This window comes from Ixodes scapularis, unplaced genomic scaffold, assembly GCF_016920785.2.
Source record: "Ixodes scapularis isolate PalLabHiFi unplaced genomic scaffold, ASM1692078v2 PGA_scaffold4__175_contigs__length_147842914, whole genome shotgun sequence".
NCBI classification, from domain to species: domain Eukaryota; kingdom Metazoa; phylum Arthropoda; class Arachnida; order Ixodida; family Ixodidae; genus Ixodes; species Ixodes scapularis.
In genome coordinates, this window is record NW_024609879.1 from 87,186,392 (window position 1) to 87,209,874 (window position 23,483).

General features: G+C 47.7%; 1 protein-coding gene across 2 annotated transcripts in view; it reads left to right on the plus strand.

The window, feature by feature from the left end:
- The window catches only part of LOC8027932 (F-actin-monooxygenase MICAL3), a 104,503-nt gene that overhangs the window by 44,532 nt on the left and 36,488 nt on the right, over positions 1–23,483 (plus strand). For both annotated transcript variants that reach the window (XM_042293178.1, XM_042293177.1), the window contains 7 exons: positions 4,199–4,333; positions 5,283–5,555; positions 6,038–6,260; positions 9,466–9,791; positions 11,731–11,948; positions 22,091–22,323; positions 23,173–23,298. In XM_042293178.1, coding sequence (XP_042149112.1) covers positions 4,199–4,333; positions 5,283–5,555; positions 6,038–6,260; positions 9,466–9,791; positions 11,731–11,948; positions 22,091–22,323; positions 23,173–23,298 — 1,534 coding nt within the window. The remainder of the gene's footprint in view (positions 1–4,198; positions 4,334–5,282; positions 5,556–6,037; positions 6,261–9,465; positions 9,792–11,730; positions 11,949–22,090; positions 22,324–23,172; positions 23,299–23,483) is intronic.

Consider the following 23,483-nt stretch of genomic DNA (forward strand, 5'->3'; position numbering starts at 1 on the left):
GACTATAGAAAAGCTCGATAGTACTGTCGATAGTCGACTATCGCAAAAGTTTCGATACTACTATCAAAAGTTGACTATCGAAAAACTATTGATAGTCGACTATCGAAAAACTATTGAGGACTGTCGATAGTCGACTATCGAAAAACTTTCAATAGTATTATCGAAAAACTATCGATACGAATATCAATAGTCGACTACCGAAAAACTTTCGATAGTGCTATCGATGGTCGAAAATCGGAAAATTATCGGTAATCGGCTATCGGAAAACTATTGATAGTCGACTATCGTAGAAATATCGATAGTACTGTCATCGGTTTACTATTGATAGTTTTGCGACAGTAGCAGTTAGCGTCAATCCCTCTGCCCTTTTTCTCGCTTTATTTTTTCAAATGGGACACCAACTAGCCCAAGCACTTACCATAGGCTTTGGGCAGGGTCCCAGAGAGCGCCACCGTCGGTTGGTCATCAGCGCCTCCGTGGCCAAATGAGGCAAGACTGGGACGGCTAAAATCAGCAGCGCCGCCGGCATACCCTTGCGAGATTACGTTATTACGAACTCCGAGCGTTGTGTTGTCGTGCGTTACACTACCGACTATTTTAAGAATCTTAAACGTTAAATATATAAATGTGCGTCCATGTGTGGCTGTGTCGTTCTAGCATTAGGGAATTTTAGTAGGTGCCTTCCTCGATAGGTAAAGACAACCCGAAACGGGAGCTAATATTGCGGTCAAATATAAGTAAAGGCAAATAACAAGGACAGTTTTTTTTTTTTTTTACGTTGTTTGCGCGCATTTGAAGATAGCAAAAGCGAAGACTTCGTCCAGCTTCCTTCTTCTACAAAAGCTCACTGCAAAAGCGGAATTAAAAACGCATCCCCTCCCTCCCTCTCATTCTTACGCACCCTTTTTTTTCTTAGTGAACGCTTCCCGCATGAAGAGCTGACCTCAATTCGGTGATCAGTTTGTTTCCAGTCCCCTCGTTGCCGTGTTGGAGACGATTGTGGTGTCCGAGAAATGTGCTTTTCGTGCAAGCTGGATGTAGTTTGGACGGTGTCGTTTGCAGTTGCTCGGCACCTAGCAGATTCTCTTTCTCTTCGGTTTAATATGCTGTTCACTTTTACATAAATCAAAAATAAACGCCGCATGGATAACCTTTTTTCGTGGGGTAAGTACATTTTTATTATTATTTCTTGGGTAGACTTTTATATCGGCTTGACCCTACAAATCCAATAGATTATAAATAAAGTTGTGTCCTCCTCCTCCTCCTCGCAGCGGGGACGAAGTTAGGACCGCTTAGACACAGGTCGAAAATAGCAACCATCTTGGGCAGCTACGCGATCATACTAAAAGCGCAACGACAGTTCGTTCTGCAATCGGCGAAGTGGAGAAAGCACTCACTTCGAATTTTGGTAACTACGATCAAACGTCCACACAACGTCGTTCAGTCAAGATGTGTCTGCGGAGCAGAGAGCAATGAGAGTATCAAAGGACTGACCTAATTTTAGAGTCATCGCATCAAATCCAAAGACAACGTCGGGCTTCGAGCGCATTAATTCCAAATATTGAGTCAAATAGCGCATTTAGAATTGCATCTCAAGTCAAGCAATGTGAACGAAATGCTTTTTTTACACGCTTTATGACATTTATTCATATTCGACGGCGTTGCATTTTCCACGGTTTCGACGGAAACCTGCGGAGTTTCACGTCTGCTAGGATTCCAGGGTTGCGACAGTGCGGTACGCAACAGTGCCTACAGCTTCGGCGTTTGCTCTTCTGCGACATCCGATAGCAATGTTAAGAATAAAAGACCAAAAACGCATGAATCAACACTTCAACTTGATGCGTGAACAGCCCCAGGAGCAAACAGGTTGGCGAAAGGGCCGTCTCAGTGTTGCAAATATTTTGAGCTAGATGGCGCAATGTGTCGCACCAAACTTGACAGCCCGGAGGGTGTAGCGTGCAAAACTATCAGTAGTACTATCTATAATATCAACAGTCACCAGAAATCTGGCTATCGACAGTAAAAAGCTATCGATAACCCTGTCGAAAGTCGACTGTCGAAAAACTATTGATAGTACTATCCATAGTCGACTATCGATAGTTCTGCGACACTACTGATAGTTTTGGAAAAACTATCAATAGTGTCGGTTTCGTTCGGGTTCAATGTGAAGCGTTCGATTTCGGTTTTGGTTTTGTACCAGTTCGGCCAAAAATAATGGTTTTGATCCGGTTTTCGGTTCGGGTTCGGTTCGACACCCTGCTTAAAACAAATATTTTTATTTTTCCAAGAATATCTGCTCCAAAAGCCACTTTTGCTGCTCCGAAACACTGTTTTGGTTGCTCCAAAAACCACATTTGCTGCTCCAAAATGCTGTTTTGGCTGCTCCTAAAGGTGCTCCAAAATGGCTTAGGCCATTCAGATCACTGCTGTGCCGCATGAAGTCTTTTTTTGTTTCGAGTCATGTGGTGTCATAGTGTTGCATAAAGACACATAATGTCAGTGTCATCTGACATCGTGGTGTCTCATAGCGTCACTGTGTCACATGGCGTCACGGTGTCACGTGGCGTCATGGTGTAACATGGCGTCACGGTATAACATGGCGTCACATGGCATCCTGGTGTCCCATGAGGTAACTGTAACTGAGCTAACCGCGGTGGCGGGCGAGGCCGATGTTTTGGAATTTTTTGTTACAAATATTTAGCCACAAAAACGGGATGGCCAATATCTCGGGGAAGGGCGTCCTTTCGGGATCGTACAATAATTGTCTTGTGGCTCGAACATGGTCTACTACTTCAGAAAGTGTGAAATCTCGTAAATTATTTACATAGGCATCCCTAGTTTTTCAGAACACACTGTCAAAAGCTCACACTCTCTTTTTCTTTTTGTGTTGAGGAAAGGGAAGGCAATGTATCCTTTTTATCCCTTTCTCGGTTTTTGATAGAGTAATTTGTGGACTTTCAGACTTCATCATGTAAGTATAGATGAAGTTAGAGCCCTAAAGAGACAGTCTCAAACCCCATTAGTACACTTTTAATAGCCAAGAGAACAGTCAATGTTGTTGTCAAAACCAAGTTCATAACATCCGAAAATAGGTGACAATGTTTATAGGGGTGGGCCATCCTTCTGTGTTTATCGGGGAAAAGAAAATTGGGACAGAAAATTGGCTGCATGTTTGGTCATTCTGCCAAGTGCGTTTAAATGCAGTAGCTCTATAGGGTGGGTGGGGCTCTTGGTTCAAGGGATGCCTTGGGCAGAATTTTGTATGGAAGCAGATTATGTCACAACACTGTTTCTTCATGACGCTACGTGCGCTTCCCTTCAGCACTACCTGGATACAAAGCCTTTGCACTGAATTTTCTGGTTCACCGAGAGAGGGGAGCTTTTTTGCCCTTTCCACTTCTCATTCAGCACGCTTCTCATCACCTGTTTCTGCTCCTCTCTTTCTTGCCCTTTGCACCCCTCCACTCCGCATGCTTTCTTACACCACCTCCTTCTGCTCTTCACATCCCTACATGCTGGGTCCATAGCTCAGTCAGCAGTGCACTCGACTTTCATGCCGGTGACCAGGGTTCAATCCCTGGCACCGGCTGCCGGTTTTTTTTCAAGATCGTTTGGGCGCAGTGTTTCTCAACCACTGATGTCTCGCGGACCCTTTGGATCAAGGGAGATGATGGAGGATCCCGTTTGTGGTGAGGGGAAAGAAAAGGCATAGGTTAATTATGATAATAATTTAATAAGTGAATATAACTAAGTGCTAGTGGGAAGTAGACATCTCTTATTCACACACACATGAAAAAACTCACCCGAAAATTGGAACCTTTCTTCTCAATCTAAAAAAAAAACAAAAAAAAAACACTACTTTTATTGTATGGTTTGACTGATTAGGCAGTGCTTCATGAACCCCCTAGAATGCCTTTGCGGACCCCATTTTGAGAACCACTGGTTTAGCGGTTACGGACAGACCGGCCTACATGTTTCATGCTTACATGGCTCCTGAGCTTGCTTGGCCCTATAAAGCTACTGCTCAGGATATTGCAGCATAAATGCATGCCCATGATTCATACTTATCGGCAGTTACCAATGGTACTGCATCAGCTGATCTGTCTGAGAGTGTTTTTGCCTTGAAATAAATAAAAACATGATTGATTGATTGATTGAGTGGTGTCTGAGGTGCTGATTGGAAACTGTCATGCTGTAGGTTGGGCGGCTGGGTAAGGACGAGTGGAATGTGAAGATGCTGGAGGAGAGGCTGAAGCAGCAGCAAAAGAAGGCCAAGGAGCCCAAGGTGGAGGTCGAGAAGCCCCGGGTCTTCAAGGACATCTTCGACAGCAAGGTAGGTGCATCGGACAGCCGCCGTTACGTCTCGCCACTGTTCCTTCATTTTTACCAGTGGCTTCACATTGGCTCCAGCTTAGCATTACCTATGTAGATACAGTCAAGCTCGATTATATCGAACCCAGGTATTCAGAAATGTTGTCTTTTTCACACAGTCAAAACGCACCTCCTTGAGCCTCACCGCTTGGGGTACCTTTCGTCGAAGTACGAGGGTCCAGTCCTGCGCGGATGATTTATGCACTGCAAAAAGGAAACCCTGAATGTTATTTCACGCAGACTCAATATTATTTAGCCATGCGTATAGATGAACCATCGTCCCAAGCTTCTGACCATGGAGCTTGTATAATAAATAAAGAAGAAAAGGTCTGCAACTTCTCGGACACTTCAGCATCCTTGGAATCATCTCAGAATGGCAGCGCATAAAGACTTACATTGTGGTTTCAGTGGGCTTAGTTTGCTGGCAGGGCTTTAACAGACACGAGGAAGCAGAAAAATATCATTGGCGCGGTTAATACCCGGCCATTTTAATGCGGAATGCGGGCTGGCTTCCAAATTTGGAGTGCCGCGAAAGGTTGCAACGAGAAACATGACAATGCGGCCAGGTATCTTTTCCAAGATTGCTCTGTCCTTTGGTGAGAATCAAATGTACAAACTCTCACTAATTAGTCCGATGCTTTACCCCCAATATGCCGAAGGGGGTTAGAAGACTTATTTCAGCCGCTGTAGATATATCTACTTGCGCGGTCCGCCTAAGGAGGTGAGCTACGTCTCGAAACTTACGGCGAGCGCAATTGGGGGAAAAAGAATGACAACTTTCCTCTATATTTTGCATGAGGCCGGCGAATGCATCGTTTTCCGTCGCTCCGATGTCGTTGTACCCGCTATGCAAGAAGTAGACGAATTTGCTCGCCGCGTAGCCTTGACTTGCCCTGCTGCCCTCCTTACAGCTGAATGCCATGGACGCCCGGCTGAAGGCTGGTGGGGGCCTGACGGAGAAGGAGCGTGCCCGATTCTCAGGCATTGACGAGCGGCTCCAGCGGCTGGACAAGCAACTCAGGGAAGGCTCGCTGGACGTGGGCACACGGGGCGCCAACCGGGTGGCCGCCATGGCGGGATACATCGCCAACGTGCTGGATGCTCAGACGGGGATCCGGGAGAAGCGGCCTCCCCCGCCTCCGCCCGTGGTGCTCTTCCGGAACGATTCGGCCGACGGCACGCAGGTGCGGTCGTCCGTTCCTTCTTTTAACTGCCTAATGCGTTATAGCACGGTGCATGGGATGCGTCTTCGACCGGCGCGTTTAGCGCCCCATATTGCCCTCGTTTCGAAACCTAAGTGGGAACAAATGACATCACGGGGGCTGCCGCCGGACGTTGCAATCCTGGTGCTTGGTCGAAGAAGTTCCGGAAGAACCATGAGTGAGCATCGCCGTCGCTGCAGCGTCTCGGCTCCCAGCTTCCATAGCTTCCGGGAACTGTTGGATCGGAGAGCGTCCTGCAGCAGAACAGGCACCTGTCGCATTCGCCTTCGTTGCTCTGTCACCGCCAGGGTCGTGGCGGGTAACGGCGTGGCACTTTTATGACATCGACGACTGTAAATTGAGGAACCACTAACAAGGACGCAATAAAAACACCAGTCAGAGACGGGTTCCATGTACCGTACAAGCGTAGCTTCGTCCACAAAGCTGAGGCGTCCTCTTTTCAGACGCCGCCCCTGGCAGCGTCTCCGCTGCCGCCTGCGGCCGCGACCGAGAAGGGCCCAGAGGCGGTGAGCGAGACGTGCTGCTTCTGCCACAAGCGGGTGTACCTCATGGAGCGGCTGAGCGCAGAGGGGCTCTTCTTTCACCGAAGCTGCTTCCGCTGCGACTACTGCCAGGGCAGCCTGCGCCTGGGAAACTATGCCTATGACCGCACCACCTCCTTTAAAGGTCGGTGTGTGGGGTGCGCCTGGGGGCTAGTGGACGTGGGACCCAGTTTGACGTGTTCTTCAGCAGTTGCAGGTGTCATAAGCATCACATTGACTTGTTTGGGTGTTGCACAATGTCATGTTGTCACATCACGGTGTCACACGAGGGCACGTCCTGTGACAATTTGTCACATGTCCCAATGTCCCAATGTGATGTTGCATGTCCCCCTGTGACGTCACATTTTGAGAGCTTGTTTGCATGTTGCGTGATGTCGCGGTGCTTTATGACATTGTGATGTCACGGTGTTCTTGATGTTACGTTGCATGACACAGTGCCACGTGACTTCACATAGGGCTTATTCGACTGTCGTGATGTCACAGCGTCACGTGACTTAAATTTAGCGGAGAAGATGTGTTGGATGTCAAGACATGCATCAACCACTTCAGTCAAGTTTTCCCACTAAATGTGGTTTCACATGACTTGGTCGTGTTACCGTGTTGTCTTAACAACTTTTGATGATGCTCCAGACTTGGAAACCAGCCCTAAAACTCGTTCTGCATGAAGACGCACGACGAAGTGCAATGCAGAGCTCCCGTGTGCGGCAGTCCTTGCCTCTGTTGAGAGGGGGCTTGGTGGTTGAGTGTGCTAGTGCACCCCAGCTCGGGTCATGTAGAGTGCTCACGCTGCAGATCCCAGGGATCCTGGGTTCAATCCCTACCCCTGCCCATTTCAATCTAGATGAGCATTGTGAAACCTATTTTAGTGCCATTGCCAATGGTGGTAACTGTCTGCTAACAGATCTGGCTGATTAGCTATCTGCTAGTGAATGTGCCTGATTCGCCATCTGATACAGTGGACTTGTGATGACTGAAACTCAAATATTTCGTAGTCCCGGTTAATTCAAACGAATTAAAAAAAATTTTGGTTGTCCCACTATATTTTTAATGCATGATAAGTCGCCTAATTCAAACAGCTTTTTCGCTTAATTCATGTTATTTGTTCATTGCAGCGAGTTAGCCCCGTTGAGTCCGCTTTTTACCGAGCACCTGTGTACTGCGGCAAAGCAATATCCAAGAAGCTCGCGGTCATTGCTTTTCTGCAGTATGCAGATGCTCGGTGACAAGTGCACTCGATGGGACTGAACCACCGTTATTATGCAAACAGAACTGTTCTGACAAGCTGCTTTCATTATTTGTGCCTGTTTTTTTAATTTTATGAGGGGGTTACATTTGAGATTAAAGAAAGTTTATTTGCATATACCAAGCAGATTTATAAATTCCCTCGATTAGGGCAGCTGGGCATCTCTTTAGGTTTAATTTTATGTCAAATCTCTCATTTACCTGCCACCCCAATGTGAGCATTGGACTTTCTGAGGCCACGGTTGATAGATATATTTATACTAAAACTAACTGAGCTTAGGACAAGTAGAAAGGTTCGGAACAACCTTCACAAGTTCAGCTAAATTTTCATTTACCGTATTTACTCGAATCTAATTGCGCACCTTTTTTCCGGGGAAATGGGTCCGAAAATCGCATGCGCTCTAGGATCGAGTGCGACCCAAAAACGCGGGGGGGGTCGCACCGTGACCGGCATATGCGAGCCGTACCGTGGCCAGCAAAGAGCCGCGGTTTGGCCACCCCTCCGCTAGACGCAGTGGAAGTCGAGGGGACAGCGGCTTTGCGGCGGTTGCGGACTCATTCGCGCTGCTGCGTACGTGGCCGCTCCTTCCGTAGCCTGTCTTCTTTCCCCGGAAGGGCGCGCGGCCGACCCATCGTGAGTCCAAACCGAAACTGGTAAAAGCGTAGGAGCATAGGAAACAGCGCGGAAAACAGACGAGGACAAAGAAACAAACATGACGAGCGCTGTGCTCGTTACGTGTGCTTCTTCTTTGTCGTCGTCTGTTTTTCGCGCTGTTTTCTACGATGAATTTCCACCAACGCGCCCATCTATCAAATTTTCTATGATAGCTGGAAAGGTTGCTGCCATCTACGAGCGACGGCGGACACCATACTGGTTGTGTGCGTGCCGCCGTCGCTTATAGATGGCGGTAGCTATCCAGGTAGGTTTGTGTCGACAAACCGGGCACAATCCTGGGGAACCTAGCACTTAACCGCTCCGCTGTAAAAAGTATGCCCGCATTGGGGATCGAACCCGGGATCGCTTGCTTCTGAGACAAACGTCTTACCACTGTCACGCTTGACTCGGCAGAGCGGACACTTTCACTCAACACACGCCTCACGTGAGCTTGCTACAGTCCCTTATTCTCTCAGCGCCATTTTTCACTGCCCCCCGTCTCTTGCTGCTTCCCGCGACCCCCGGGAGCGGGGACAAGTGCTGTCCTCAGGAATCACCCCTAGGGAAGGAGTGTCCCCGCATGGTTCCGGTTGTCGTCGGCGCCACACACTTCTCACACTCCTTACACCACTATGCTACACTCCGCTTCGAAAAATTTGTTTTGAGAACTCGTTTTATACCAGACTTTCGGACAGCACTTGAATGCGTCCGAAAGCCTTTGCAGAATTTTCAAGAGCTGTTGGACGGCTCTTGAAAGTTCTGCAAGAGTGCCGTCAAACGGTGCTCTAGGCACTACGTTAGAATAAGCCTTCGTTGTTGCAAGTGAGAAAAAGTTTCATTTCTGTATCCAACCTACAAAATCTGGTGCACTTACCAATCGAGGTCATTGCGTTTTTTTTTTTGTTTTTTTTTTGGACCTCGAAAGATGGGTGCGCGTTACAATCGAGGGGGCGTGTTAGATTCGAGTAAATGCGGTAAGCATGGCACAACGGTAGTAAAAAGCTTGGAGAAACTAATTGATATTCAATTAGAAAATATTCGTCCTAAACCACTATTCGCTTCAAACTTCACCAATGTTTTATGTCTGTGCCTGCTTATAAATAGGCCTGTGTAGAGGAAAGTGAAAATTCTTCTTGATATGTGTGGTTATACCTATAGCAAATTGCTGCTTTGCCTCACATCACATTTAGATGAATTTCTGATAATTCAAACTTTTGGTATTTCAAACTAAAGTCTGCGGCCTTCTGGAGTCTAAATTAATGAGAGTTGACTGTTATAGTGCTAGCTACCTGTCAATAGATTTGCAGTATTAACTGTCTGATAAGACTGTTGGCCATCTACCAATGAACCTGCCTGATTGACCATCTGTTAGTGTTAGCCGTCTTCCAGTAACCCTCCCTGACAACATGCACCCGTCCCCGCACCACTGCAGGCAAGTTCTACTGCCCGGCCCATTTCCGGATGGAGCGACCCAGCCAGCGCTGGCAGGAGATGATGAAGCGAAAGCAGGCATTCCTGTCGGCCAATCCCGAGCCCCCGTCCCTGATGCCCTCCTCCGCGCCTTCCGACGCAGTCTCCGCGCTCGAAGACTCCGCGGGGGTGCCGCTGTCCGCTGCGGCTGCGGCGCATCAGCACCGCAGACGGAGTCCATCGCCTCCCCACGGGGGTGCAGGGGAAGACATGGGAGACCCCACCCAGATGGGGAGTGCGATCACTCCCACTGCCACGATGGTGGACGCGGGGACCATGACGTTTCAGGTGAGGGCTGCACTGGGGAGTGACCCAAATGGGGAGGTGTGGGGGGGAAGGAATATGGTGATTATCATGATGATGATGGTAGTGATGATTATTAGGATGATTAGGAGTTTAAGAGAGGACAGTACTTCAAGAGGCTGGCACTGCATGTTGGAGTGCTCTAATTGATCAGGGGATTAAAGGATGATGATGATGATGATTATGGGGATGATAGGCAGTTGGAGGACACTACTCCAAAAAGGCTAGCAATCCAGCATAGAATGCCTCACCCCTCCAACTTGCGTGTTTATCGCATCCCCACTCGTGGTCCCTCTATTTCCGCCTCGTGACGTCGCACTCGCATCTCGGTGTAGCCCGCCACGATGTCAACGGTGGTACAGCAGCAAATGTGGATGTAGCAGACGCCTGTCATGAGGTAGGTCGCCATCCAGCTTGATGGTACGCAGTAGCTTGGGCAGCCACGAGTGAGAGTACTACGACAACGGTAACATGCGCGTTTGCCAGCCCTTCTTGCCAACACCTGTATGACTAGCTGCCAGGATCACAACGTCAACAACGTCGAGCCCTTGGTGAAAGAACGATGCAGAAAAAATGACAAAAATATCTACGTAGATCGGATGCCTTCCAGGGCTACCTGGTAGATTGTGCAAATGTGTCGAAGGCAGTGCGATGCACTTGAGCATATGCTGAAAAGCGAATGTGTGAACCGGGCTCAACTCGAGCTTAAAGGGGCACTGAAGTAGATTTTGAGATTGTCTTTTTACTTTGTGCCCTAAGCAGCCGCCTCAGTGGCTCCGAGACGGGAGCGCCGGCCTACGGGTCCCCATGTGGCAGGTTCGAATCCCAGCCGAGGTGCCCGCAGTCTGACCGAGGCTTATTGCGGAAAAGGCGCCGCGTAACCGAGCTTTCGGTTGCACGTCAGATCTCCAGGTGGTCGAAATTAATCCTCAGTCCTCCGCTGGGGCATGCCAGATGCCCGTCGTTGGTTTGGCGCGTAAAACCTCCAAATTTTACTTTTGTGCCCTAAGCATCTTAAATAATCCAAAATTACAATCATGCAACCTTTTTCTCCATTAAAAACGGAACCAAACATCCCAACACACCCCTTTTCTGAGATATATCTGGGAAAGGGGGCGTGCTCTGACGCTGGGTTGTGTTTTTAGTGAAGAAAGAGGCCATGCATGGATTGTATTTTTCAGTTTTCCGAGACGTTTAGGGCACATACTTGTACATTGAGTTTACGCCATATGTTTGCCATCGACCGATTTAGCATTTTGAAATACTACTCGCAAATGTATTCAGTGAGCTTTGAGTAAAATAGCTAACCTCGAGTTGTTGTTTTGTCATCTTTTCTGCGACATGGCGGACCGCCGAAAAGTGCATCGCGACACAAGACGCGTAAACGTAATAATTACACCCTGCATTTCTTAAAGGGATACTGAATCGAAATTTGGAGCTCACTAAACAAGGCTGGAGCGATAGGCGGGACGCTGCAGAACCCAAAAACGTCACTCATACAGAGATCTCTAACGGTTGGCCGCATTTTGGGAAAAGAAGTGCGCGATTGAACGCAATCAACAAGGCTGACGAGACATGTGACGTCACGATTCTCATTTCCTCTCCTCTTCACTTCGTCTCCTCGAGCTGGTGAACCGAAATGAAGAAGAAAGAAGCGAGACCGCTTCCCTTGATTCTCAGCTGTTCCAGGAGGATAGCGACGTCACAGTCCTCGCTAAGTCACGCCCTTCTTTTCCAAAAATACAGCCATCCGTTTGAGATATCAATGTATGTGTGATGTTTTGAAGTTCGTAGCATCCCACTCAATGCTTCTGCAGCCTTATTTTGTGAAATTAAAATTCCGGTTCAGCATTCCTGTGAAGTAGCGCCACGAGTAGTATAATATTGTGACCACGTATAACGAATGCTTTGTCCCGTCCGGCAGGCCAAGGCGTACAAGGTACCACGGCAGCTGACCGCGGAGGAGGTTGCCACAATGATGGACGTAGACAGCACTCCGGAACGGGTGGAGTTTGAGAACAGCCTGGAGCTCCTCTCGGAGGACGACCTGCTCACGAGCGAGCTGGAGGAGGAGGAGCTGGCCCAAAAGAACCTGGGTGCGATAGACGTGGCAACCAGCGACGACGAGTACTCTGACCTCAGGTGGGGACCACCCCCTTGCCAGGGGGGGGAGTAGGACGGGAATAGAACGTGGCGAATCGTAAGCATGACATCGCTGGTCTCGAGAGAAAGAACGAGAAAGAGAGCGACAGAAAGAAAGCAGACAATAGGTTAGGTGTGTTCGTTTTTCCGCAACGAGTTCAAGTCGTTCGAGCACTTGTCGTCTGAATTCTTGTACAATGCGCGACGCCGTTTTCTCTTAGTGCAAAGCAATGCTAGAAAAATGCTAGATACAGACCTTGCAAAGGATGTTTTTCTTTTTGTGTACATTAAGACGCCGCCAGCAATATGGTCTCATCGAAATCATTGATGTCCATGTCTATGTCCCGCCCTTCCGAAGCTGCCGAAATGCATGGGGCCTTTCCCTCTAGATTGTTATATTAAAATCTACTCCCTGTGCATTGCCTCAGGTGCGTGTAAATACTCGACTGTTGACTCGCCAGACCGCGCCACCTGAATGGTTCAGTGTTGACTTGCCAGGTGGCACCACCTAAATGGTTCAGTGTTGACTCGCCAGATGGCACCACCAGGGGTGGAAGTGCTGCGCCATTGTGTGCCAATCCACTTTTGCTGTGCCATCCTGCTCCCAAGCACACATGTTGCACCAAAACCAGCTAAACAATTTTTTTTTAAGGCTATATTTATTGGAGTTTTTTTTTATTGGCCACAGTTGTTTACTGTGTTGTGTTTGTTTAGGTAATTCTGAAAAAAATAGGGACTTTTAGCAAACTGTTGCTGCATACCGCGCACTATCGGAGCCTTTAAAGCATGCTTTTAAGCTCACGTTTGAGTGATACCGTGACCGCGGGGCGCGCGCTTAAAAGTGTGCTTCAAAGGCTCCAGTAGTGCGCGGTATGTGGTAACGTTGTAAAGGTTTTTAAGGCCCTATTGCTATGAGACCACCATACTGATGTGGTCGTGTTAACGGCGTGTAAGCCTGATCTCCGAAAATGGCACATGCACAGGTCGCTTTTCTGAGTACTCATCAGAACTCTTGACAAATGATGAGACGATGCTTCGATGCATCGTTCCGTCATTCACTTAATCTTTTTTTTTGCACAGGTGCATTGAGCTTGATGGAGTGTATTCGAAATACGACACACACGCATTAAATCACCGTAAAGTTTCTTACAAGCGCCCGCCCCCCAAAAACCCCGCATCTCGGTTTCTTTTTTTTTTGATTTTTATAAATTGAGTGATTTGCGGTTTTGGTACGCAACAAACGTGCTCGCCGCGGGTTCCCTCGTGCTTATTGCACCGTGACACGTGAATCTGCAGCATCCGTACTATGCGGGGTATCCCTTACTGTGGTGAGGGAAAAGTTAAAAAAACTTTGAAGTTGAAGAGTTTCCGTTTCACGTAGCTTGTAGTGCCCCCCCCCCCCCCCCCCCTTTGACACACACACACACACACACACGCACAGTTTTCCTTTTCATTTTGGGTGGGCATTCTTTCAGGACCTTATGGTGTATAAATGTACATGAGAGCTTGCTGGCATTTGTTCACGTAACTTCTTATTTCTGGTGAAAACAATAACTGCTCTATAAAAAATAAACATTTGGCATAATATATATTTATTTTTGCTTGTTTGGGGTGCTTTTGCTGAGACTGCTTCCGCTTTCCCCATTCGTGTAGTAAACGTAACATATAAAAGCGATAATCGGTTGCTTCAATCATCTGTAGAGTTTCTTGTAAATGACGTACAGTATAGACCACTTACAACGTAACCGCTTATAGTGCAGGACCGGGTATAACGCGGTTTTTTTAAACCACCGGTTCGCCTTCCATAGAACTTCATGTAATTACATACCGCTTAAAATGCAGGCGCGCGATGGGAAATACCGGTTATAGTGCGGTTTCTGGCACAGCCCGCCGACCGCGCCGACGACCGGAGCAGCGAGCACGCTTCCCTGTGTGACACCAGATAACGGCGCTGACGGCGCGAGACGAGCCGCAAGGCCGCAAGCGGCACACGCGGGGCAAGGAGGTTGCTGGAAGAAACGGGGGAAGCGAAGAGAGAAACTTCAGTTGCCATAGCGACGGAGGGACGCAGGCACGTATCGTTCACGTGCGTGCGTCCCTCTTCTAGTTCACTTTACCTCCGCTGCGTTGGTCGAGGAGAAGTGTTCGCGCGCGTTGCATGCCGGTCGCGCAGCTGCTTCTATCCGCGAACATGGCGTCGGTTGTGATCGTCGATGTAGACGGCGTTTATCTCATCGCGTAAAAGCGCTATCCTTGACTGTGAATTTTCGTTGTGTGTCGCTATGATAACCCTGCACGTACTAGACGGGAAGATCCACCAACTCGTGCGACGATGTCGTGGCGGCGCTCTCAAGACGGCAGAAACGCCCGTGTCGTCGTGTTTGTTTACTTCGACTACAGTGGTGCTTTCTAAGCATTTGTGTCCTCGAACATCGCCCGGATTTCTTATTTGGCGCATTTCATGCGTGTGCTCAAGTTAAAGGTATTACTGGCGCGTACCGTATGAAGGATGCGAATTTTCACGCGTGTTCGTCTCCGGAGAAAAGTGATTAGGGTTAGCAATCCTGAACGCTCGCTACGTCCGTCCGCAACCCGCGACGCCGTTAAAAGGCTGCGCCAGGCAAAAACCGCTCATTTCTTTCCAAATGTGTGACACACTTGAGACAGAACTGTACTAGTCTGGTGAAATAAAGACTCTCCTCAAAGTAAGCTTTATTTTTCATCTAGCATAAAATAAATTCTTTTACAAAGGTAAGTTGTCTCATGACATATATTTTGGCCTGAAAAATTGATGTTTTGGTTATAGCGCGGTACCGCTTATAGTGCGGATTTCCGCGACTCCCGCGACATACGTTATATGCGGTCTACACTGTATATGGCGAATACGCACCTACTGGCACTCAAACAGCAAGCTGGCGGGAGGACGAGGAGAACAGTGGGAATGTCCCGCTGAGTGAAGCAAATTGTAAAACGTTGTGCTAGAACGCATCCAAGCAATGCGGAGAGCAAGTCGTCTGCTTCTTGCACAGGAGATGCGGTGACTTCAGATTGACGCCGAGCTCCGATTAGTTTTGATTGAAATGATAGTGGGTAGACCTCAATGCTAGGTGCCTTGAGATATACCCACTATTTTTTTTAATCAGCCAATAAGAGCTCGACGTTTTGACATCACGCAACCCCTGTGCAAGAAGCAGACAAACTTGCGCTCCGCATTGACTTAAGGAAAACCTTCTGTTTTATGGTCTTACTTGCTAGTTTTGTCAGTCACTTTTTTTTTTATTAAACTCCTAATCAAGCTTTCTTGCATGGGCATACCAACCGGGGGGGCAAGGGGGGCACTTGCCCCCCCAGTTCTCAGAGTGGGGGGCAAGGCATGCGTTTTGCCCCCCCTGAAACGGCCGCCACTGGGCAGAGCAGACACAGGCCGGCGGCGCCCAAGGAATACCAAGGGCACTGCCCCCCGACCCGCGCGGGCATATTTTTAACGCGCAGGCGATACAAACCCTAGCAACGGTGCTCACGCACGCCGGATTGGCTGGTTTGTGGAGCCTTGCCCCACGAACAAGGCTACACGGTAACCTAACGGAATCCATCCGCGAGACATGGGCCGGACGGGCCGTCCAGACCAGGACGTAGGCCCTTACACAAAATAAAGTTTTGCTTGCTTGCTTGGAGATAGGCGCTGCCGCCGTCAACATAGGCAGCAGATGCAATGCGAGTTTCCGAAGAGGTAGCGTAACTTAGTGGTGAGATGTCTGCCTCATACGTGTCAGACCCGGGTTCTATTTATGGTGTGGGCCGGCTTACTTCTTTTTATTTTTTTTCTCGAACATTTTGTTTTGTCGAGGCATTTGGCGATATTTACATTTCTTTTTTACCATTAACACTAAAAAACGAATGTTGTTGACGAAACATCGCTAAACTAAATCGTATCGACTCTATTTACGGAAGTGCATGGGGGGCAGCGGGGCTTGGGTTGCCGACCGGACGCCGCAAAGCGGCGTGTACGGGGGGTGGGGGGGCTAGGTGGGTTAATAGATTTGTAATTAGCAGCCGCACACCGTCCCTGCGAAGCGGCGTGAACGCAGGCGCGGGGGTGGGTTAACGCGCTTCGAGTGATACACGAGCAGCCCATCCGGCGTGAGCGTCGTTGTTAGGGGTTCTATCGCCTGCACCGTAAAAGGAGCAGTGTGTGCACCTCCTGTAGTGGGCAAGAATTCCTACATTGGAGAGAAGCGGGGACAAGCCCTTTCTTCAAATGCGTCAAGTCTCCTTGAGCTTCGGAATACAAAGAAACGCCACTATTCGGAGCTAATCCCACAGTTACTCGACCTCTCTTGCGTCGTGTCTGTTCGCTCCCCGCGCCTCGTAGCAGTGTTGTTGCAGTGGGGGGCTCGTTAAAATTTTGGGGTTTTTTGGACTATCTAAATTACTTTCTTCCTTCCCATCTCCCCCTTTTTTATTCCGCATGCTTCCCCCTCTGCAAATATCAGCTGACCTTCCGACATCTTTTCTGTGTTGATAGGCAAAACAACCACTAAAATTAGAAAGTAATTTGTAATTTGAGTGGAAGTCACTCGGAAAAGTAGTTAAAGTAAACTACGAATTACTAGAATATAAATGTAATTAAAAGTTACTAAACTACCCAGAAAAGTAGTTAAACTACAGTAACTTGAGTAAAGTAGTTGAACTACGTACAAGTCTGGCCCGGCAGGCGCTCTGCGTAAGGGTTTTCACCTATCTGCCTAGCCCCGCACACCATCACATGGGCCAAGAAAGGTGTAGTTTTACTGCAGAGGAGAAATCAGCAGGGTCCAAGGTGGTGACAATGGAGGATGGGGGACTGTTCCAGTGGCTGATGGCTTGAGAAAGGAATGACCAATTGAAAGCGTTAGTAGAGTCAGAAATGTGCTTGATGGTGCAGACGTTGTTGAGGCGAGAAGATGTTCGGTCGGGGGGTAATAACAAAGTGGTTTTGAGGTCGGGAATGTGGTAGTAGATTTTGTGAATAAAGCACAGCTGAGAGACTTTTCTGCGAAGCTGCAAAGAGGACATGGTTCGTTCAGTTTTTAGCGCTGAGACACTGAAAAAAAAAGTCATAAGTGGATGAAATGAAGCGAGCAGCTCTGTTCTGAACTGCCTCTACAGGGTATTGATGAGGTACAGTCGATGGGTATTCCAGATGGTTGAAGCATATTCTATTTTTGGTCTGACGTACGTGTCCAAGGTTAGCTTACGAACAAAGGGTGGAGCCCTTTTTAAGTTACGTCTGCTTAGTCCAAGAGTTCCAGATGAATCGGCAGTAATGACTTCAATGTGGTTATTTTAGGGAAGGTCAGATGTTAGTCTTACACCAAGGTATTTATACACAGTAGCGGTCTCAATCAGATCGGAGTACAAGAAGTAATTAAATGACAGTGTTTGTTTTTTTTTCTTGGTGAAGTGGATTAGTTTGCGTTTATACTTGTTTAATGACATAATCCACTCTTTGCACCAATTGTTAATTTTCTCTAGATCTTCCTGCAGCTGGTTATTATTTTGCACACAAGTTACTTTGTTATGGATGACGCAGTCGTCGGCGAAAAAGCGTTTTTTTTGAAGAAATCCCAATGGGGATGTCATTAATAAATATTAAAAAGAGTAAGGGCCCAAGTACGAACCCCAGGGGAACACCAGGAGATACATTTATTAAGGAAGATTCATGATCATCATGGACGTGACCTGTACACGGGAAAAAAGAAAGTCACGAATCTATGCAAACGGTTATTTGGTCGAGGCAAAAAGATGATAGCTTAGAAAGAAGGCGTTGATAAAAAACACGGCCGAACGCTTTGGGAAAAAAAAAAAAAACTGCGTCAGTTTTTTTATTTCAAGGTTCAAGGTTCAAGGTTAGTGTGCAAGTCATGGATGAAGTCGCAGAGTTGTGTTTCGCAGGAAAGTACAGTCTCCGGCGATATGAAAGACCCACTGGGAGCGCGTGGCCGAGGCGGTGGCTGGTGGGGGCGCTGCGAGCGCTCCGGGCAGTTCCATTCTGCTTCGAGGGGAGGACGCTCATTCGGCACTCGGCACAAACTGATAAGCGCGTTTCGCTTTATCTGAGCCCGAGTGAGCGTCCTCCCCTCGAAGCAGAATGGTATTGCCCGGAGGGCTCGCAGCGCCCCCGCCAGCCACCGCCTCGGCCACGCGCTCCCAGTGTGTCTTTCATATTGCCGGAGAGTGTACCTTTTTGAGAACCGTGCTGCTGTTTAAAGAAAAGAAATGGGATGATAGGTGCCTCATGATATTGGAGTAGAGGATATGCTCAAGTAGTTTGCAAGAAATTGAAGTCAATGAATTAGGGCGATAATTAGATGCGGAAGAGCGGCTGCCCTGTTTAAAGACTGGGAATTACCCTTCCCACCTTTTGGTCAGATGGAAGGCACCTTTGAGATAAGGACTGAATAAAGATAAGTTTTAAATACTCACTCGAAATAACACTGGTGTTTCTTTTAAATTTTAGAGTTGATGTTATCGGTTCCAGCGGACGAAGTAAGTTTTAGTTTATCAATCAATGTTATAATTAGGGTGTGCATTTTCCGGTTTTAACCGAAAAACACCGATAAACATCCGTCGGTGACTAAAATATAAAATCGGTTAAAACCGAAAAACACCGGTGGTTTGATATTTTCGCCCTGGTTAAAACCGAAAAACACCGGTCGTTGCTAGTTTCCGACCTAGCGAAACCCTTTCCCCATAGAGGTTCGTCAAACGTGTTATCTCGTGGATCCTGCATTCTTCCAGTGTTTATACATGGCTTTCAGGTGGCGTCAGTCCGCCCTCCTTTCTGGGGGTCAAAAGCGTCTAGTGAACGCAGTGGAAGCTAAGCTCTCAATGCCTTTCCCCTATTGTGTCTCCCATGGCCCCCTTTTGTGGAAAAATTAAGGCAGTGGAGGATAGGCTCTCACGTGCCTTTTCCTCATTGTGTCTGGCCAAGTGATGTTGGTGCAAGCCATGTATTCAGAGGTTGCTGTGGTTCCTGGAAGACACTGCCAACGTCCGTGTCGTACAGGACCGTGCGTTTTCATAATTGCGGGTTGCAAACCGCAAGGAACGTGCTGCCATGACGGCAGCACGTTCCTTGCGTGAAGATGCAAGCATGAAAGTATGCTTTCATCTACTATAATAACCAAGTGTGAGAAATAGTTGCTTCCTAGAGAAGAAGTGTATGAACTATGTGAATAAAATTGGAACTCTCTGTTTCTGATCAATCGCGTTTTTTTCACCGATAATCACCGAGTTTAGCCTCGTCGTGAGACGTTCCACCGAAATACGCCGGTGTTTTGAAAATAAATAAACACCGAAAAACATCCGCCGATTTTTCTCACAAATAAACACCGGAAAGTACACACCCTAGTTATAATACCGGCGGAGTTAACGTTAGTAGGATGCATGCGCTCGTAAAGCTCTTCAGGGAGAGTGGGGACGGAGTCCAAGCACTCGTTAGTAAACACTGATGAAAAATATTCGTTAAACACAACTATCATGGTCGACGTTGCACATCCGACCATTCCTAACTCTCCCCATCTTCCTAAACGTCCGTGTGTGTCCGAACACCAGAAACCGGAATTTTAAAGGTTAAAAACGGCACGTTGCGAATATGGAACGCGCACTTTCATGCAAAGCTGACGTCAAGTGACTCAAATCGAAAAACATGCATATTTACAATATTGTTACCTCTTCTGGTGAAGGCTCAGCAACCGTTGCATCCGTTTTCGTGCACGAAACGGCGACTATCAGAGAAAGTAAGAACGCAGTGATTGCCTTTATTTTAACAATGTAAACACACTTGCAGGCGTGCGCTGATGAAGCCTCAAAATCAAAGCTCTCGTAGTGTGATTCGTGACTGTGCCGGCTACTACCCAACCTCGTTGTCACGCCACTTTCTGGAAGCATACACCAAAATTACAAGTAAACACACAAAAGCGACATCGATACAATTATCTTCTAGAATATCACCTTATTTAGTCATAACTCTTTCAATAGGCACTACAAGTTGTATTTATTTTAAGAAGAAGAAGCAAAATTTTTTTCGTGAGAAAAAACAAAATATCAATGTTAAGTCTGGTAACGTTGTAATTTTGCCGAATCATTGCCAAATTTTTAGAAAAGTTGGACAAAAGTTGCGCCGAATTTTCGATTTGGGGGGGGGGGGAGAGGGTCTGGTTTGCCCCCCCCACTCAAAAACAAGTTGGTACGCCACTGCTTTCTTGTTTCTATTTAGTCAGTGATGCCCTTTTTAGTGAGGGTTAATTGAGTGTGTATGTATGAGCAGTAATGGTATAGGTGGTATCATGAAGTTTTCACTATTTTGCATTTGTGTTTTTATCATATAGAGTAGATTTGTACTCTGTTGAGTATTGGAATACTTTTGTTTGCTAAACAGGGACTTGAAACATTTGTATTTCCTAATGATGAACTGCAGTCAGTATTGAACTTTATTTCATACCATACTATTGCAGCTTGAAATGGTTTTATTTTTAACTTATGGAACGTGCGATTTACGTTATTAAACAGTGAAAATGTCTTATTTCATGAGGCTTAAGTTGTTTTTCTTTAGTTGCCTATGCCTAGTATTGTAAATCCATGAGAAGAGCCAACCCGCTACCACCAGGACAGTTCTCAATGGCAGCCATTCAAATATCTTTTTTGCTATGGGCTGGAATATATTTATTGAAAGGTCATGTTTGGAAATGGTTCTGGAATGTCACATGGAGATGCTTTTTTATTTATATTTCTTTTTGTATTTTGAAAAACACATCTGTGCTTATAGCACCAAGCAGCTCCAAGATTTGCTTATGCTGCTAAGAAACTCGATTTTTGTTGCTCCTGAGCTGCTCCAAAGCTGAACTTTTACTGCTCCAAAGCTGCTCCAAAGGGGTATCTTTGCTGCTCCCAGACCTGCTCCAAAAGGCTGAAGTTTGCTTCCACCCCTGCACCGCCTAAATGGTTGTGCTTACTCACCAGACAGTGCCACCCGAATAGTTCAGTGTTGACTTGCCAGGTGGCACCACCTAAATGGTTCAGTGTTGACTTGCCAGGTGGCACCACCTAAATGTTTCAGTATTGACTCACCAGATGGCGCCACCTAAATGATTCAGCGTGGAGCCACTAAACAAGCTATGCTTCTGAGTAACAACACTTCAGCCACTATAGTGCAATAATTGTTGCCAGTTTTTTTAAGCCTCATCTGAAGTTGCAAAAAAGTGCTTTTCCGTCCACCAAAAACAAAGCAAAAGGGCGTTGCTCAAGCCTCCCGACATGTGTCTGATTCTCACTATGTCGAATTTTCCAATCAATGGTCGTCATTTGCATCCGCTCTGCGACAAGCACCAAAATGGTGGCGTCCACACAAAGGTTGGGGAACGGGGTGCTGATTCTCCAAGTGCAGTTTATTTAGTTGCATTAGTTCAACGTTGACTCACCAGATGGCGCCACAATACTGGGGTCATGCTTCGTATGCCTCATGCTCTGTGTACCCACATTTGGTACATGCATCGCACAGTGCGACGTCTTGCAAAAGAAGTGCCACTTTGGGAGTCGTGATATGCACGTGTGGCACAGACAAACTGGGCCGATAAACACGTGAAGCACGAGATGATACTAAGTTGGCACCAGTCTTCTAGGCATTACTGAAGAAAAGTAACACGATATGTCACTCGTTACTCGCAAATAAAAGAAATGTGTTTCCAACCTACATTACCTCAAAATAAAGAGAATGCATTACCGATAAAAGGGGACACATTACTTTTGTATTACTTTTTATTTATGAAGTAAAATGTTTTACTGTTCTGTCGTTTGCATGGAAAGAAAGAAAGGCAAAATTTGAAAGGTAATACATGACTTGGAGCCTTGAAACACAAAACACGAAACTCTAATTTTCCCCAAATTTTCGGGAGGTGTAACGAGTAACGAGACCATCTTGCCCGTTACTCTATATAAGTAACATAAGCATGCTATCTGTTATCGTTTTTAAAATGTAAGCAGTATGTTGCTACGTTACCAAAAAGAGTGATGCATTACCGGTAACGCGCTACCGCCAATATTTTGCGGCAGCATAGAGTGCGAGTAGATGAGCTTCCCCCTTTCTCCCGACACGATGGCAGCTCTGAGGAGGGCTCCGAGTCCGAGAGCCTGGTGGAAGAGATCGAGCACTCGCTGACGCTGGACGACACGCGACAGATGGCCGAGACCTGGCAGCGCAAGCACGCCTCCTCGCTGGATGCGGTGGGGGAGAGCCCCCAGGAGCAGGGCAACGGGGTGCACGGGGCACCCCCGTCAAGCAGGGCCCAGACGGGACGTCCCGGGGAGGAAGACGAAGAGGACAGCTGCACCGAAGGTGGGACACAGCCCCCTCCTTTATCACCCGCGGAACGACCATGATGCCTGGAGTGCGTCTCCAACTGGCTGCCTAAAATGCATCCTCAAAAGTGGTCCCGCATTTTCTGCCTGACGACGTCGTAGAAGCTTCTTGCTCTTGCGGGCCGCAGTCCTGGTGGTGTCGCAGCTGCGGCGGTGGTCGTGGCAGACGCATATTCTGCCACAGGTTGCTTTCTGGCTCGCGGAAGCTTTGGCAGATGGAAGTTGGGATGCTTCGACGACAGCGACTCTCGCAGTCTCTCGCTTCTTGCTGGAACTTCTACGCCCGACCACCGGGATCGTGAGGTCCGACGGCGTGACGCCCCGGATTTTGCAACGTTGTTTGTTATCACTTTGGGACCACTTTTGAGCACGGGCGGAATGGTACGCCAGACGTGCCGGTTTGAGACGCATTCGAGGTGCCCGCGGCGTTTGTGGTTTCTTGTATTGGGAGCTTTTGGTGCCAGTTGTAAGTTGAAAACTTTTACCGTTTGGATTCTTGTGGGGCTGGCCTTGGTGTCGCGCGACCCTACGTTACAATGTCAAGTGATGCCGCAGTGTCGTGTGGCGTCTTGGTCTTGCGTAAATCGAAGTAGCGATTTCCCTACTAATTTTAGCGGAGAAATAAATTCTAATGGAAATGGCTCCTCGTTCAAGACCCCACCAAGTGCCGTCTCACCCGCAGCACGTTTGACAGAATGTCTGAGCTAGGCGATTTTTTTCGCCAGGGGGATAAGTGCTGCAGAGGTGTGCAGAGGCTTCTAATGTTAAACGTCACCTTTGGTGGTGGGCTGCCACTTGTTTTCTCTTTCCCACTTTACTCCGTTAGGCGAAGAGGACTACGACGAAGGGGAGGACGAGGAAGAGACAGAAACGGAGACTGGGGACGACGACGCCACCAGCCAGGACGTCGACAGCGACGAAGAGTACAGCCCACCCGAAGTCCTCTCCAACGGTGAGCCATTGGAGCCTTTTCGGGAACTGCCCGGTTCCACACTGGGTAGCGTCTTCGGCAGTCGTGGCAGCCAAACTCCCGTTACGCTTAATTTTAAGCACTGTTTTGGGTTAAGAATACAGTCAAATCCCGCTACAACGAAATTGACAGTGCGTGAGAAAAAATTAGTTGTAGCGAAAATTTTG